The sequence below is a fragment of the Morus notabilis genome, unplaced genomic scaffold, assembly GCF_000414095.1.
Source record: "Morus notabilis unplaced genomic scaffold, ASM41409v2 Scaffold75, whole genome shotgun sequence".
Lineage (NCBI taxonomy): Eukaryota > Viridiplantae > Streptophyta > Magnoliopsida > Rosales > Moraceae > Morus > Morus notabilis.
The window spans coordinates 868,287-885,650 of record NW_010361425.1 but is presented as its reverse complement, the minus strand read 5'-3'; the positions used below and the strand labels follow the sequence as shown (position 1 = coordinate 885,650).

Genomic DNA, 17,364 nt, shown 5'->3' with positions numbered 1-17,364 from the left:
TTCTACAATCAGAATAGGTTGTATTTCATTACCATGGGCGTGGTTGCAGTCGAGACGCTTTATACATGTGAGTTCTGTCTACAAAATTAGCTTAACTCCAGGCCTGATACCAATACTGTCACTGCCCCTACTATTGTGTAAACATATCAAGAAGGTAGAAAATTTTGTAACTTCAAGATGTTTATTACATAACCATCATAATAAAACGGTTAGTTCCAAAAAATATCTATGAGTTCAAAAGACGATATGCTGACAAAGGGTTTTTAAATGGTAAGCGACTTTGCATCTGCAACAGCAAATAGTCTTTTCGAAAAACATGGAATGAAAATTCAAATCACTAAACGCGGAGAATATTTTTGCCTTTGTAATTCACTCTTCGTTTTTTCTCCCCCTTTCCTTCGTTTAAGCTCGTCATAGATGGTGTCTTGGGGACTCGAGACCAATAACTTTCAATTGGTGAGGGTCAATGTTGTCCACCAGTTCGCTAACAAAGCAACACTTCGTTAGGCAAACGACAATTAGAAAAACGTCCTTACCCTTTTTCCCCTTGTGAGTTATGTCGTTTGACAGACAAAACGAGTTGCCTCATCTTAACGAAGAAAATTCATTCACAAAAAAATGCAAAACTAATAACAGATGAAAGCTTCTTGCACTCTCTAAAGTCTATTTCCCTTCAAAAAGCCTACGGTTTCAACAAAAAAAATTTCTTTTTCATATGGAAAAAATGGGGGTCAAAACTCAAACAGGCGTAGTTCAACCATTCCCTCTTTTCTTTTTGGAGAATACCAGAAAACCGCTTTTCCTGATTCTAGAAGTCTGAAGGAGTAAGTTAAGCTGCATATGAAATCCTCCACATGCGGCCCACGCTTGTCGGATGACGAGTCAAGCAAAATCCTCGAATCTAGTCGAACAGCTATGGGCCCCGCAACCTACAAAGACAATCAAAATCTTTTTTCATGCTATTTTCAATTATATTAAAAGCTGCTATACATACTCTGAAGGACTAATGTTTCAGCCATTAAAATGAGGTCAAATCGTACATCAAAAATTCTTTTATGATCCTATGCATTGGTTTTTACATTTATTCATATGCATAGTTCAGTAGTGTCACTATGGCAAGATCCTACTCCTACTCATCTTGAGTGAGTTAGTTTATTTTTCGTTTCGTTTTGTTTTTTTTCTAAAATGGAATCACCTCGAGTTTGTTTACCTCAAGGAAACATTAACATTATCTGCAAACATATGTACTAAAACTAAAGAGACTAGAAGGTAAGGCGTAAATTGGAATACCTGCTGCTGAAAGATCAGATTGAGTCTAGGATGGGAAGCTGGATCTTCAGTATTATCAGAAGAGGAACTTTTGAAACTGTTGAGAACCCTTTTGGCAATAGCTGAAGCTGAACAAATATCCAAGCGAGCGTCGACCCTGGTAAGATCGCCATAGAACTTTCTGAAACATCCATGCTGGAAAGTATAGCAAACTGAGCCAAATAAATCAGCACTTAGTGGGCTTCTCTTCTGCCTGTCTCCGAACCAGGCAGCGCAGGTACCACCTACAATGAAAGTTCAACAACAAATAGGAATCAGTGAAAAAGTTTATTTTGTTTTCGTTCTTTGTGTAGAGTTGTTTGTAAATACTCCTATGTCATAGTGGAATTTTCAAAGCAAGTAATAACAGATAAACCTTCCCTGATCATCTAAACTGATCAAAATGAGAAGTACATATTTTAAAACAAATTTGTATGCTGCCATGGTAATTAACCAGGATACCGAAGCAGCACTTTATAACTTCTCACTGTATGGCAAAACAAGAAACACTATGAAATATCGATCAAATCAAGAAAATTTTACATTGTTCCTCATTTATCATGTTTCCCCAGAATAGCTGCAAACCTCCTACTGGAGGAAAGTGGTGAATACTGTTAGAGGATACTGATATCTATGTGCTTATGAGTAAACTTGTCAGAAAGAGAGAAAAAAAAAGTACAGTTGAAAAAATGGAAGGAATGTCCAACAACGCAAACGTAACATAAACATTCCAAAACAAGAAAATGGTGCTTCTTGAAAATTGTAAAAACTACACAAGAGGAATCGAGAACTTCGTTTTATACAATGAAAGAGGTAACATTAAACGAACAGAAAATAGAAGCAAATCCGTAAGTCTGCGATATTACCAATAATTCCAGATATTGCAGAATGAGGTTCATTAAGACGCACATCATACGAAGGCCTCCAAAACAAACCCCTATCAGTCCTCTCTATTATGTCCTCCCGTTTCTCTCTCTGCCTCCAGAAGTCCATGCTTTTCTCGTAAGAAAAGGCAGCCTTTGCGCATAAGCCAGGCAATAGAGCAGCAGGTGGATCATGACTTGTGGCATTAACTGCAAGAGGATGATCACTACTTTTATGCAAACCAAGGCGATACCGCAATCCAGATTCAGAAACAAGGGATAAGAGATCCAAGGAAATTGACTCTGGCACATCCCAATATTGCCCTTTATGGTCAACGAACAGTTGAGGCCACGCAGCCTCGAATGTGATATCGTGATAGGGTAGCTGAAAATATATTGGAGATCAAGATAGATTGATCAGTTGTTTGAGGAATGAAACACTTCAATATATGAAGCTTTTCATCAGAAGAATAAATGTCATTAGCCAATTCGGCATTTAATGTTTTTGAGTGAAATATGTTCCGATGAAGGATGTGAAACAGAAAGAACTCCTCACTTAAGATGCATTCGTATATAGGATATGAAAAGCACAACACATATTCAACCAACACATATTCAAATCTCTGCAGACATAATAATATTAGGGAAGTAAATAAGCAATCAGAAATGAGAATGCATGTTAGGCTTAAAACTTAAAAGCTACTTCATGTCCAAGTGTGCAGTAGCTCATATAGACTCAAACCTTGGGATAAGCAGCATCAAGCTTTTAACTTATACCCTATTCTAAGAATGACAAAAAGAAGAAAATGGTTACGTAAAAGATCCTTCCAACCAACAGTAGAAACAAATTTCCATCTAAAACAAATAACAGCAAGCAAGCAATCCAACTAACTAATAGTAACATTTTCAACATTGGTGTTTATATAATACAAAAATTCAATGTGAATGCTTGCCTTATGAAAAAGCATCATTTTGTGCCGCCGTCCCTTTTTCTCGCCATGCCCTTCCGTGCTCCATTTAATGGATGTTGATGGAGTCGGGGAAAGCTGTGTGGTTAGCCCAAATGAATAAAGTGACTTATCCAAAATATGCTTAGCCACATCTTTGAAAGAAGGAAACTCTGCCTCGTCACTCTTAAATTCAGCTTTAATCGAAGAAATCAGTTTCTTCGGTCGGAACTGCCCGATTAATCCAAGCCACCTATATTCATAGCCATAGAGATCCTCAGTACAGCAGTTATTATATTGGATAACTAAATTGAAATTCCGCGAGGCAAGCTTGAATTCTTAATTTTACCAAGCCATAATGCTTTTCTTGTTCAACATAATTTGTGCTCAAGGAATAAAAAGATTTTAGTACAATATTATGCATATCCAAAAAAGAAGTAAAGGCAGTATAAGTATTTATGATAAGGGTCTCTAAGACAATCAGTCACTTTCAAACAATTTGGAAATATACAATAATATTATATATCTTCAAGCTGGATAGAATTTTTACCCTCCAATCTACAAAATATGAAGAAAATAACCAACTTCCAAACAGAATACTGCAAAATTTCAGATCAGTTTTCCTTCATTAAGCTCAACATGAGAACCAGAATCTGTCCCAAAAATGGCAGGCCCTAAACAAGAACTACACACTAAACTAGAAAAAATCAACCATTAGTTTTCTGGGAACATTAAAAAGGAAAAATTTCCCCATCTCTCTGACTCTCTTGCACAACCAACATCATAATTCAAAAGTATAAACACAACTTTCCCAAGCCACATTTTCCAAAAAACCAAACAAAGACAAGAGAGAGAGAGAGAGGTTCAAAAACAAACAAGAGCAATAATATTAGTTACCAGTTGGAAGTGGAGGGTTTGAGCAAGAGGGACTGGAGAGAAAAGGAGCCCAAATCCTTGGAAGAAGTAGGAGAGAGAGAAGGGATAATGCCAAGAGGAAAGCCATTTCCCAAGAGCGAGACTTGCTGTATTCTCAGGGCTCGGCTGGCTCGAGCTCCGTCCATGGGGAAGGGCTCACCGGGAATGGCCTTCGCGTTGCCGTCAAGGACTCGAGGCGTCGCCAAGTCCAAGTCCCAGAACGCCGAATCCATGGCCGTCCTCAGTCTCGCCATGGTTTTTGTTTTTGGTGTTTTGGCTTGTTCCTTATCTCTCTTTGTTCTCTTCTGTATCTATTTTCTCTTCTCTTCTCTTCACTTTTGGGACTTTGAAAATGAGAGAGCGAGGAAGAGGGGTTTTTGTGAGGTTCTTAAATTATAAGTAATCTCATTTTAGTTGTTGATTTTCAAAATAATACAGAAAATGTGTCTTTGATCTATTAAATTAATCTAAATTAGTCTTCGTCTATATGATTGTTAAGTTTTCAAAGGGAAAAAAAAAACAACGGGATATTTATCTTTTTATATTTTGTGTTTTGAGTTTATTTAAAAATAATATATTTAATTTTTAATCTTATTAAATATATATCTTTAAATTAGATTTAATACTAAAATTTATATATTTTCACAGTAATTTACGATTTTAACTATAAAAATACCTAAAATACCCTTAAATAAAAACATAAAAAAAAAAAAAAAAACCTAAACAAAAAACTTTAAACTCACAATTTTAACCTCTAAAATATGTAAAATACCATTCCAATAGATTTTTTTGTGTTATTAATTTTTAATTACCATAATATTAGAAAGTTTAGGGTGTGTTCATTTGTACAACTCAAGTCATGACTTCGATTGTGTATGTGAGAGAAAAATACTATAGTAAAAAAGTTAAATTTGAATTTATGTGAAAGAAAATACTGTAGCAATTTGACTTGAGTTATGAAATGAACAAGGCCTTAGTGCTTTTTTCACTTTTTTTAAGGATAGTTTAGTCATTTTAAATGTTAAAATTAATTATTGGCCGAAATAAGGTATAAATTTGTATATTAAATTTTAAATTTAATTTGAATGTATACATTTAATGAGATAAAAAATTAAAAGTATATATTTTGAATAAACTTAAAACACATGGTATAAAAATATAAATATCTCAAAAAATACTTTTAAGACTCTGATTTAGTGAAAGATAATTTTATAAATTTATTTCCAGTTTTTGCCAATAAATGGAAACTGTTTATTTTATAGTTATCTTATATAACGTATAAAAAATAAAACGATTTTCTAAAACCAACATTCTCAATTAAATTTCTAAAAATGGTAAACAGAAAGTTTACTACCTGTAATATACTAGATTCCTTTAAAAGGCAATATCTAGTCATCAAGAAATTTGCAAAAAAATTACAGAATTTACCTTTAAGAGTACATTAGTCTAGACTTTTACTTTTTTATTTTTTATCAATACTCTTTTATTAATGTAATTATTTAACTAAAAAAATTATAAATTAAAAATAAAGAGTAAAAATCTTAACTCATCAACTTTCAAGAAATTTGTCAAGATTACCAAGTCATCAGCATCGATAACAAGCACGGACTCTGGAACCTTGTAGATTACTTTTAATAATCTATAAGATTACTTTTGCTTCTCAATAAAGGTGCATGGCCTCTCTAGTTTCACTCGTCGGCACCGATCGTCTGAAATAATCTAGTATATTAAAACAAATGGTCTACTATATTAATTCTCGAATCAAATACATATTAAAAAATTTACCAGATGAAAAGAAGTAATAAAAATTATCCTGCAAAATAATATAACTCAGGTCAATACAAACAAAATTTTTTGGGTTTCTATATCTACAATGGAAGCTGAGAAGCTTTTTCAAAAGGAAAATAATAGAAAATAAGCCAATATGAAAAGTTTAAGAAAGTATATAGGCTAATTTTTAGTTGTAAAAATTAATAGGTCATAACTTGTCAAGTTATGGTTCATAACCAGATAAGTTATGATTCATAACCATACAAGTTATAGATAAAAATCGTAAATTATGGATAAGTTATGGTTCATAACCAGATAAGTTATGGATGAAAATAATAATTTAACTTATTTATTAACTTATGTAAACTATTGGCCTACTAATTTTAATTCATCTTAAGTCTTGACCTATTTCCATCTTTCTCCCTTTTCAAAATTTTATAACGGACCGAAACTCACAACACTTTTATGATTTTTATCATTGCACACGACACGAGCAACAAAAAATTATTTCATTTCAACAACATGACATATATGAAGCCAGCTGACCTTCGATCTATATACTATGAAATAAGTGTTTATTCTGATTGCTCAAGTAAAAAAATTGTCATAAGTATAGATAAATATTAATCTTGATTATTAAGATAAATATAAAATCAGCTCTAAGTTTAAATTAGATTTTGGTCATTGAAAGGTTAGACTGTGTTCAGAGAAACTATATTGGTTTAGAACGCTTGATATCCAAAGTATTTCAAAGGATGAACACTCCAAAATTTTTGGATGATTTTTGTTTAGTTGTATTTTTGAGTTATGGTGATTTGAGTGTAGATCTTGAGTTAAATTTGAGTTATAATTTGAGTTGAAGTTGTAACTTAAAATTGTGTTTGGTTGTGTACATTTGAGTTATGGTTTAAGATGATAATCTTTTTGAGTTTGTATTAAGGTGGGTCAAAATTTGAGTTTGTATTTAGATAATATTTTAATAAAAACTCAATGATGATGGAAAATTTTAATTGAGTGGGGTTTTATTCGTCTTTTCGTTGTGAACGCATAAAAAAAAAAGAACTATCTCAATCGAAATTAAAACGAAAATATAATAGCGTTTTTAAGAATAAAAAAAATAACGTTCATTAACTTGAGTTTGAGTTTAAGAACTTGAGTTAAAGGGAAAATTTGAGGTCAGATTTTAACCCTAAACTCAAGTTAAAATTTAAGTTAAAACTCACGTTCAAACTCAAATTTTACAAAAGAACATGATTTTAAATAAATTTGTAACTTGAGTTTAAACTTTTTTTAAGTTTGGATGCAAACGAACAAGCCCTTTGAATCTGCAAGAAGGGCCAAGAATACCATAAACTGTACTAGCTGATGGTAAAGTATGTTCCTTGTGCAAAATGTTGGGCATATAACTTTTGCTACAAATACCATAATCATGTTATTAGTAGCAAAAGGCGAGAATAAAATTTTGTTGCTAATTTAATCATGTATTCCACCGTGTATTTCTTTTAAAAATTTCTCAAGCACTCATCATTACTTAAAGCAAAACTTAAGTGTATCTTTTGGTACAATTGAAAGCTTAATTGGAGAAAACCTTTCGCATTGATTTGTTTTCGGCTCCAAATAAGATGAGAGAAAAAACTAGTGAGGAATAGTGTATCCCCTCTTAAGAGCCCTTAAATTCATTATGAATTCTCATGCACAAAATCATGATAACAAGTACAAGATGTCTTTGAACGTTTTTGAAGTTCATGCCTACAGAGACTATGCATATTGATCTACTTTATATTGTTGCAAAATACACAACAAACTTATACCTACTAATTGAAAATTTAAGTGGATGGCCGGATTTTGGCAGCCCCTTTTAAATGGGAAAAGGAGGCATTTAGATTTTTATTACTTATTATTGATTAATATATTTTTTAATTAAATAATTTTATTAGCTAAAATAGTATTAATCAAAAGTAAATGATAAAAATTCAAACTTATACAATCTAAAGATAAGATAAACAACTTTTTTCTTTTTTAAATTGATGGTCAATTTTTTTTTTTTTAGGTAAATGGCCAATTAACTTTCATTTTTTTAGGTAAATGATCATTTTATTACAGTGATCAATCATAAATATACCATGGTCCATTTCTATCATTTGTAAATCGGTTTATGATTGATTTGACGATGGTTTATCAATATACATCTGGAGATTATTGATGGAAATTGGTTAATCACTAACAGATACTGGTTAATAGGTGATAAACTACCAAATCAATTTATGATACACTAATAAGCCAACTACCATGATTCATTAATTATCACTTGTAAACGGTAATTTTCTTAATTTTTACAAAACTTTCATCATTTACTAAAAAATAACTCAAAAAAACAGTGGGCACGATTAGAACTCGTTCCAAAATGATTTTGTTTTTGTATGAAAATGAAAATGAAAACGTTTTCAATCTCAGACATAAATTATTTTTAAAAATGTGTTTGGTAGTTTTATCAAGAGATTATTTTCAGTGTAAAAAAACTCATTAATATCTTTCTTTCTCTCTCTGCTTGAGAGATGAGAAAATGAAAACAAAAAATGAAAAACGACTAAAAGTCATTTTTCATTTTTCTTTCATTTTACATTAAACTAAAAAATCGTTTTCATTTCTGTTTTTTGTCTTTATTGCGCCAAACGCCGTTTTAAAAACGTTTTCATTTTTTTTTTTCTCGAAAAATGTAAAAAATAAAAACGGAATCAATTCCAAACACGGCCAGTATTTTTTGCACGCGTCCCAAAATATGCAATAAATTCCTCATAAAGAAACTACATAATAAATAATTTTCTCATATTATTTAGAAATTAACATGTTTTCTTTTGGGGATTATTATGGTTGCCCATACAGCCAGCTAATTGATGACAAAAAATTATAGTGTCACGGTGGTCATGCATTGATGATTAGTATCCATCCATTTATGGATTTTGCATCAACTGCTTTAATTCCATAATGCAATCACCAAGTTTTGTCCCTTAGAAACACTGAAAATCACGGTCTTCTCTTTCCTAAAAAAAAAAAAACGGCTTTAAAAATTGAAATCATGTAACACGGGTTTGCGATGAACAAAAAAATTCTTTTTTTTTTAAATACATTTTTTCAAAGTTATTGTTAAGTAAAAACATTGAAATTTGTAATTGTAATAAAATATATATCATATTGCAACACTATCTCTATATGTTACAATATACGACTGTAACCTCTATCAATGATTATCAATTTACTTTGATTACTGTATTGATCACTGTGATCAGCAATATCAAAATGATTTTTCAGCAAAAAAAAAAAAAAACTCTAATTAAAATGACTTCCTTAGTTACCATCCCCTATATTAATACTATATAATCATTTATTCCAATCATAGGTACTTGGTAATATCAACTGAAATTAATGCAATAATATTCAACGCTCTGCTTCACTCTTTTTTTTTTTTTTTTTTTTTTTTTTTTTTTTTTTTTTTTTTTTGGCCTTCAGAAGGCTGGAAATTACACAGCATACAAGATATGATGTGTTGTGTGAAAGGAAGCATATGAGGATACGAGTGTATGTCATACATGATACATACATGTATATTCTTACGATTGTGTATATGGTATATAAGAATACATATGGAAAAACAGGAGAAACTTTTTTGAAAGTAAAAAAAAAAAAGAGGAAGAAGATAATCTGGAAACTTCTTCTTTAGTGGAAAGAAATAATTGCTTCGCCTTTAGTGTTAATTTGACTTTTAATGCAATAGATAATTTAGAAGCTAAGGATGCACATTGTTATAATGACAATTGAAGGCTTCTCCTTCCACACCTTACATTTTAAATTCAATTTGTACTTTCTTTTTACCAAATTATAGAGCGTAAATGAAAAATATTCAACATTTTTTTCCCTTAGTGATCATCAACATTATTTTTTTTTAACTAATATCAAATTAATAAAATATTTCTAAAAAATAAACCAGTTTATTACATAACAATTTGTAACATTTATTGAAAAATTCATTTCGATTACTAAACTACTATAAAACCCCTCCATCCTCCACAATTAAGTACTAATATCCCAAAACAATATCACAAAAACAAAACCATCATGAGATCTCATCATCCTCCCTCCTTATTCCTCCTCATTTCCCTCCCTCTTTTCTTCTCCTTCTTCACTCTCCAACCCACAACCAGCTCCGCAACCCTAATCCGCGATACCTGTAGACAGTGCTCCAAAACTGACCCGAACCTCGACTACGAGTTCTGCACGAATTCCCTCGAATCCTCGCCCTACAGCCGTCGCTACTCCTCCGATCTCCACCAACTCGGCTTGCTCTCCTTCAACCTAACCAGGCACAACGTGACAAGCACTAGGAATTTCATCAAACACCTTCTCAAGAACAACAAGGAAAAGAAGCTTGATCCTTATGTCAAGGCGTGTTTGAACGACTGCTTGGAGCTTTATACCGAAGCGCTTCGGTCGATCAAAGACGCCGAAAAGGATTACAAAGCTAAGGAATATGATGATGCCAACATTGCTTTGAGTTCTGTCAATGACGCTTCAACAACTTGTGAAGACGGTTTTAATGAGAAGGAAAAGGTGGTGTCGCCATTGACGAAGAGGAACCGCTATACGTTTCAGTTGACTGTTATTTCTCTTTCCATCATGAATATGCTTACTTAACCAGTGGTTGAATTTAACTATGTTAATAAAATACGTACAAGACAAAAACAAAAAACAAAATTAAAATGAATAAGTTAAGAAGATATATATGTTGCTCTTGGTTTGTTTTGATCATTTATTTGTATTTATTTGGTTTCTTATAATTTGCATATTATGTATAGAATTGATGACATTCAAATTAATATATTGGAAGAATAACAATTCACGAACTTGAGATTTGTAGCGTTGTTTGTAAAGTAAATCTCGAATTATTGAGCAGTTTATTCATATTATAAGTACACATTTATTGACGTAAGCTAAGTCTTGTTAAAACTATATCAAAATAGACATATGGATTAAGTTGATGCATACAAAATACATGTTTGCATTATAGTTAGCAGGCACAGAATTGTAAGGGGAAAAAAATCTCTCTGTTTGGATTACGTACGAATAATGAGCAAAATTTTTGGCTGGTAAATAATTATGTATATATACGTGGAAATTAATTATGTTTTTATGAGCTTTGAAGCTAAGATTAGGAAAGAATAAAGACTGACTTTCAAGTAAATTTTTGTTATACTACACATTTTTCACACCAATCAATACTCATTATGCTACTTTTAGGTTTTGATAAATTTTGAGAAATAAATTAGCATATAATTTGCATTTTATCAATGTATATTCATCACTCACTTTTTTTTTTTTTTTCAGTGAATAAGCATTCACATTACTCACGTTTCCGCTATATTATAATGGTTGCTTATTTGGCGATCGCCAAAGGATAATCACCACAAATCAAAGCTAGAAAATGATTTGCACTCACACGGAGTCCAATTATAAATTTAAAAAAAAAATGGAGAAAGTCAATTTTGGACAATTGCCAGCAAAATGTAAAGCTTGCATTCAAGGTAGAAATCATGAAAAAACTATTTCTTCAACAACATAAGGTGGAAATATACCAACTAGCCCGCTCGGTTCGCTAATTCGAGTTTTTAATTTGAGTTGAGATGTGATGTTGTATGAGAACTTTTTACTGTAGCAAGAAAGTTAGATGTGACTGTTTCTGAGAGCTTTTTACTGTAGCAAAACTCAAATTCTAAACTCGAATCAGCGAAAGCGTTGAGAATGACATAATTTTGGGAAGACCGGATTTAACATATTAATTTATCATAACGCAGCGCTCATTCTTTTCATAGGTTTAAACAGAAAATTCGAACAAAAATTAAAAAATTTTATATAAAAAAAACATTATAGTAAAAAAACTTAAATAGGCAAGTAAATTACTCATATACTCTTACTTGCCGCAAAGTGGAACACGAGTTTCTTGTAACTTACAGAATGAAACACTTGTGATATGTGATAAATGACTTATGACTCCAATAAATGATTGGCAGCGTTGCATATGGTTTTCATATTTGCCATCCAAATATATATTAATGGCACCATATAAAAACTAAGCTATTTCTTTTTCCTTCACTAAATCGGAAATCTGATAGAGAAAATTTGATTTTTTTTAACCAATTGTAGATAATTGAAAGGAAAAAACAAAAAAAGAAATAGTTAGCAGAAATTTGATGGTGCGTTAAATGGAGTAACTTGAACGCTGGGTTTGCTAATTCTGTTGGTTAGTGCTTCAAATCTACACAACGTTTTTAGACTTCAAATCTACACAACGTTTTTAGGTCCTTCCACAATCGAGCTAATTATGACAACAATAATTGTTGGTATCGGTTGAATGTATAATTTTTTATCCACCAGTTTAAAATTATGGGAACTTAATACATTGGCCAGTTTAAAATTATTAGAATTTTAGTTAACCTTTGGTTTATGGGTTCAGAATCATGATTTATGATTTTAATTTTTTAAATTAAAATGTTTTGTGAGAGAAAAATACTGTAGTGAATCAAGAACCGGGCCAGAACCCTCGACTCAAAACAAACGGAGCATAACATCGCTTTCATTAGTTTTTTTTTTTTTTTTTTTTTTTTTTTTTTTTTTTGTATGAATCACTTTTATAGCTTGTGGGTTTTTTTTTTATTTTCTGTCTTCTCAAAACTATTGAAATTATTTGTTGTTACAAATATATATATATATATATATATAAAGTGTACTATTTTTTAAGCAATCAAACAAATTCACACCACATACTCTGGCAAACCCTAAAATAAAACGGTAAAACTAACTCCAATCGTACGTATCAAACAATATTACAATAAAAAATAAAAATAATTTTTAGGTTCTTAATCTTTTTTATTATAAAGTTAACTATAAGTTTCTGTAACTCAACAAAAATAACCATATTTCTATAGCATAGTAGCTCAAAATTTTATTGAAATAGTTACATCCAATGTAAAATGTTCTCGTAACTATTGTTAAAAACCCTTAAAAGCTAAAATATCGTGCACTTAATATAACTATATATGTAAAACTTTTAGTAATATGCAATAGGGATATAATTATCCTTCTTAAATTTTAGGAATGGTTCATAAACTCTAACATAAGGGAATAAAAACAACAAAAATAAGGAATTAAAACTAAAAAAATAAAGAGAGTAACCTACCAAAAAGAAGTTTAGGGCCCAAAATGTCACTGTGCTCTCATAACTCATGGACTAATAGGAGAATTTGGTTAAAATAATCAAGTGAAAAAGTAAAATTAAGAAAATGATTTTTTTAATTTTAATTTTATTTATTTCTCCTCCTGCCAGTCTCCTTCCGCCGGAATCAATGGCAGCACTCCATTTCTCTCTCTTCTTTTCTTTCTCTTTCTCTCTCTATCTTCTTCAACCTTTTTGGTAGCTTCCAATTCAAAAGCAAAGCACTCCAAACAAAGGAAACCGACATTAGAGCAGTTGAGGAAGATGGAGAAGAAGGAGAAGGAGAGAGGGTGATCATGAACGCCATGGTTGTGGATTGTGGTTTGTTTTGGTGAGCTTTCTTCTACGCTTGTGGCTTTAAGAAAAAGCAAAAAAAAAAAAACAGAAAAGTCATTTTGCAAGTAAAAATTTTTGAATTGTTATTTTATGAATAAAACTTTTCTATTAGGTTATTTTTACAAAGGCCTCGACTAATAGCGCCAACAACTTTTTCACATATTTGAACTGTATGAATAAACTTGAGATCTCAAAATTAAAAATGAGGGTCTAATTACCACTCCACAAAGTGCCCGTTTGTTCACAAGTATGATCACAAGTATTGATTTTGATTATGTAGTTTTCTCTCAAAAAAAATTTGAATAAAAAAAGTTCTTGTCAATAGATTCTCTCACAAAATTTAAATTCATAATCAAAATCAATAACTTAAACACATGAACTAAACACATCATTAGTGACCAAACTCGAATATTATTTAGCATTTTGACAACTTAAACTTTTAAATTTTTATTTTAACAACTTACACCCTAAATTTATGGTGTTGCAATGGGACCTTAAATTCATGAAGGCTATTAAATGTGTTCAAAAATACAGTTAGACATATCATATGAGCTAGTTGAAGGCTGAGACTGAAATTCCAAGTGGCAACGACACAAAGTCTAGTCAAGTAGGTAAGGACACTTCCTTCTAAATTTTAACAACTCTCGTTGATTCGATGGCAATATACAATATAAGTTCAGAGACAACAAGTGCAAGAAACTTTTTTTTCTCCATCCAAAAAAAAAAAGCCACGGTGGTTGAATACATATTTTACTATATTGGTGGTCATTCTATGGTGTCTCCCCAACGTAAATTTAGTGCACAAGTTATTATATAATTCCAACATTCAAGTTCACAAATTCCAACGTAAAATATACAAGTTATCGTATTCCTAGTATGGCGTTGGGAATTTCCTGCGAACATAAAAGTACAAAATCAATCAAACTAACCCAAAATACAAGCCGAACAAGCCCAAAAGTACAAAATCGAATTTCATAAACGAATAGACTCTTTTAGTGCAAAATGGGTCCGAGAACTTCTGTCTTACTTTAGAAGAGGTTAGAGGGAGGAAGAAATGAATACAGATAAAACTTGCAGGAATTCTACGGTAAATAACTCAACATGACCAACATCTTCATACTAAAATTGGTACTAGTACCAAAACTTTGATTTAAATTGCAAGTGATAAAACTACATAAGAAAAAGTAACGCATATTATTTATTACCTACTAGAACCTGCACTTGAAACCTTCTAACAAGTTACAAGTCAAAAGGAACTAAATAGGAATGCTTAAACCATGGACAGGAACAAAAGCAAATCCACGAACTGACAGAACATAGCCGACGCCAATAACTGTTTAAATTTGAAGCGCAGATAGGACACCGAAGTTTTGCCACAGAAACAGATTAGTTAAGGAAAGGCTGTTTTCTTTGAAACAGATTCAAATTATTTTCCACCCAAGATGGACTCAAATTTCTACAAACAGCAAATAAACAAAAAGAAATAAAGCTTGAGCAGATCAATTTTAAAGCGAAAAAGACACCCCATAAGAAAATTAACCGGCCATTGGATGGTTATAGATGTACTCAATGGCAAGATTACAGGAGTCAATCTTATCAGCTTCCTTGTCCGGAATCTCCAACTTGAACTCCTCCTCCAAAGCCATCACAATCTCCACACTGTCCAAGCTGTCCAAGCCTAAATCCTTCTCAAAATGTACATCGGGAGAAACCTGAGGATAATTGCAGAGTCTGAATCAAAATGTTATTGTAAAAAATATAGAAGAAAATACATGCTTGCAAGATAGAGGCACTAAATCACAAAAAAAAATAATAATAAAAAATAAAAAATAAAACAAATAAAACAAATTTCAGTGATAGCAGTTCCATAATTTCATCGATTAATAAGAGTTCTTGGCGCAGATATCACAGATATTAGATACAAAAAAAGAATTAAAAGCATGCCTTGAAAAATCAGGCCACGCCAATCTAGAGACCTCAAGTCCGGCTCATTCGTTCGTTGACATTGTCTGAACCATACCAATATCGAATAATTCTCAAAAGAAAGGCAGACAAACAGATTAGATGAATGAACTTAGTGGAGTGCTCTGCTGGTGTTACCGAAGCAATGTCATTAGTGAATTCATTAATGGAATCGTGGACACATCCTCTAAGAAATACGTTGACGTGCCAATGTCAGGCTAGCTGAAAACTAAAGTTCACAAAAGATTGGTGAAAAGAGATTGATGACTAATGACTATTTCAACATTCTTACATAGAGCTGTTACGTTGAGTGTTACTAACTAAAAGCCTAATTAGTGCCCCCTAACACAGAGTCAACAAGCAACCGGCCTAAATAGGTATGCCTAAATAGGTATACACTGGGAGTTTTCACACATGTATTTTCCAGTTGCTCTACTTATATTTGAGGACACTGGGTTTGGGAATTAGGTTAGAGAGATAAACACCGAGAGTCTACACGCGTGAGGTATGCAATTCCTGTTGTAATCTTCTCTTCATCATAGTGAAATTCTTTCAGATTAATGGTGAAACACTACAAATCTTGCGTATTTTCCAATCTTTCTTTATTTTATTACTCTCGTTGTTAAAGAATTAGGGCTTTAATCCATAACCATTACCCTCATTCATTAGTAATGGATTAAGGCTTAAATCCATAACCTGTTCCTCGTATAGAATGCTTTAGACTCACTAAGCATTCTAGTGTAAACTCTAATTAGCCAAGCAGCAAAAGTATTCTCTCTCTCTCCAGTAAGAATGGTGCTTCTCCAAAAGAACAGGGCATTGTGAACCCAAATCAATAGCTAAGATTCGTTACAAAATTAAACTAAATCTGGAATTGTTTCGTTGGAAAGAAAACACAAGGAAAGAGAATCGTATTTTTTATCTCATACTATCCAACCATTTCTCGACCACGATATGCGGATCAATTAAACGAAATTCCAACTAGTCTTCCATCCGACAAGAAGTTTTTCTCCGGAAACAAACGGAATGTGCATACCTTGGAAGGATCGACTTTGGGAAAGCTCTTGACGACGGAGAGAACTCTGTCGATGACCTCTTCTTTGGTGAGATGGTCGTCGTGCGAGGACATCCACCGGAGAAGAGTGGTGGAAGCCCTCAATGGCTGGTCAAATCTGCGAGCAGTTAGGGTTAGGGTTTGAACAGGTACTCGGACATGGCGAAGTAGGGCTGATCTCAACGCCATTTCTCTCTCTCGCTCTCTCTCTCTCCCTCTCTCTCGCTCCCTCTCGGTGTCTCCTCTCGCTTTGCTTACGACTCTTGGGTTGGGCGCTCAAACCACTGCACCCACCGGCCCACCGGCCAAGTCTAAAGCCCAAACTCAATCATCTCGTGCTTCGCACGTGATTGCCCCCTCTCTCTCCCCTCTGAAACAATACCTAAATGCAATAAAAATGGTTTTCTTTTTTAATATAAAGAAAGATGCTCGCTTTTAAGTTTTTTATTTTTTTTTATTTTAAGTAACACGAGTTTTGTTAAATATGTGATTTATTAATTTGGTGATTTATTGCTCATTAACTCGGTGATAAACATGAACTAATATCAGTAAGTAATTAACTAATATCAATCAATGAATTTTTGGTCTATTATTAATAAGTCACTGATAGTCAGTGATAACCTGAATTATCAGTAGTAAATTGATTATGAATGATAAACTAATAGTATATCAATAACTGATAACTATAAAATCTATAAGATTGGTCATTTCGATAAGAAAAAGAAAAGGTTCAACCGTCAGTTAAAAGGAGTTGACCAAAACCAGCAATCCACCTAATTCTCCCTACACAAATTCTTAATTTTTGTATTTAATGACAAAAGCATATAGGAAATAAGGTTAATAGGTTTAGTCTTAATTTTATTTTAGTCTCTGACTTTTTTAAACGTTACACAGTTGATCCATGAGATTTTATCATGTTTCAATTTTAGTCCTTATGTTAGCTTT

At 32.2% G+C, this 17,364-nt stretch overlaps 3 protein-coding genes across 4 annotated transcripts; 1 reads left to right on the top strand and 2 right to left on the bottom strand.

Moving 5' to 3' along the window:
• Positions 1-212: 212 nt before the first annotated feature.
• Positions 213-4,384, bottom strand: LOC21406658 (protein TRIGALACTOSYLDIACYLGLYCEROL 4, chloroplastic). Its single transcript, XM_024166506.1, has 5 exons — positions 4,016-4,384; positions 3,125-3,371; positions 2,175-2,556; positions 1,291-1,553; positions 213-929 (listed from the first exon to the last, which is right to left on the bottom strand). The coding sequence occupies exons 1-5, from the start codon at positions 4,285-4,287 to the stop codon at positions 732-734; spliced, it is 1,362 nt and encodes a 453-aa protein (XP_024022274.1). The 5' UTR covers positions 4,288-4,384; the 3' UTR covers positions 213-731.
• Positions 4,385-9,916: 5,532 nt separating this feature from the next.
• Positions 9,917-10,492, top strand: LOC21406657 (putative invertase inhibitor). Its single transcript, XM_010099461.1, has one exon. The coding sequence runs from the start codon at positions 9,917-9,919 to the stop codon at positions 10,490-10,492; it is 576 nt and encodes a 191-aa protein (XP_010097763.1).
• Positions 10,493-14,118: 3,626 nt separating this feature from the next.
• Positions 14,119-16,724, bottom strand: LOC21406656 (acyl carrier protein 1, mitochondrial). 2 transcript variants are annotated; one of them, XM_024166483.1, is made up of 3 exons: positions 16,402-16,724; positions 14,970-15,115; positions 14,119-14,296 (listed from the first exon to the last, which is right to left on the bottom strand). In XM_024166483.1, the coding sequence occupies exons 1-3, from the start codon at positions 16,606-16,608 to the stop codon at positions 14,275-14,277; spliced, it is 375 nt and encodes a 124-aa protein (XP_024022251.1). In that variant the 5' UTR covers positions 16,609-16,724; the 3' UTR covers positions 14,119-14,274. The 2 variants fall into 2 exon arrangements, with proteins under 2 accessions (XP_024022251.1, XP_024022250.1); XM_024166482.1 differs by lacking the exon at positions 14,119-14,296 and having other exon boundaries at positions 14,521-15,115.
• Positions 16,725-17,364: the final 640 nt, after the last annotated feature.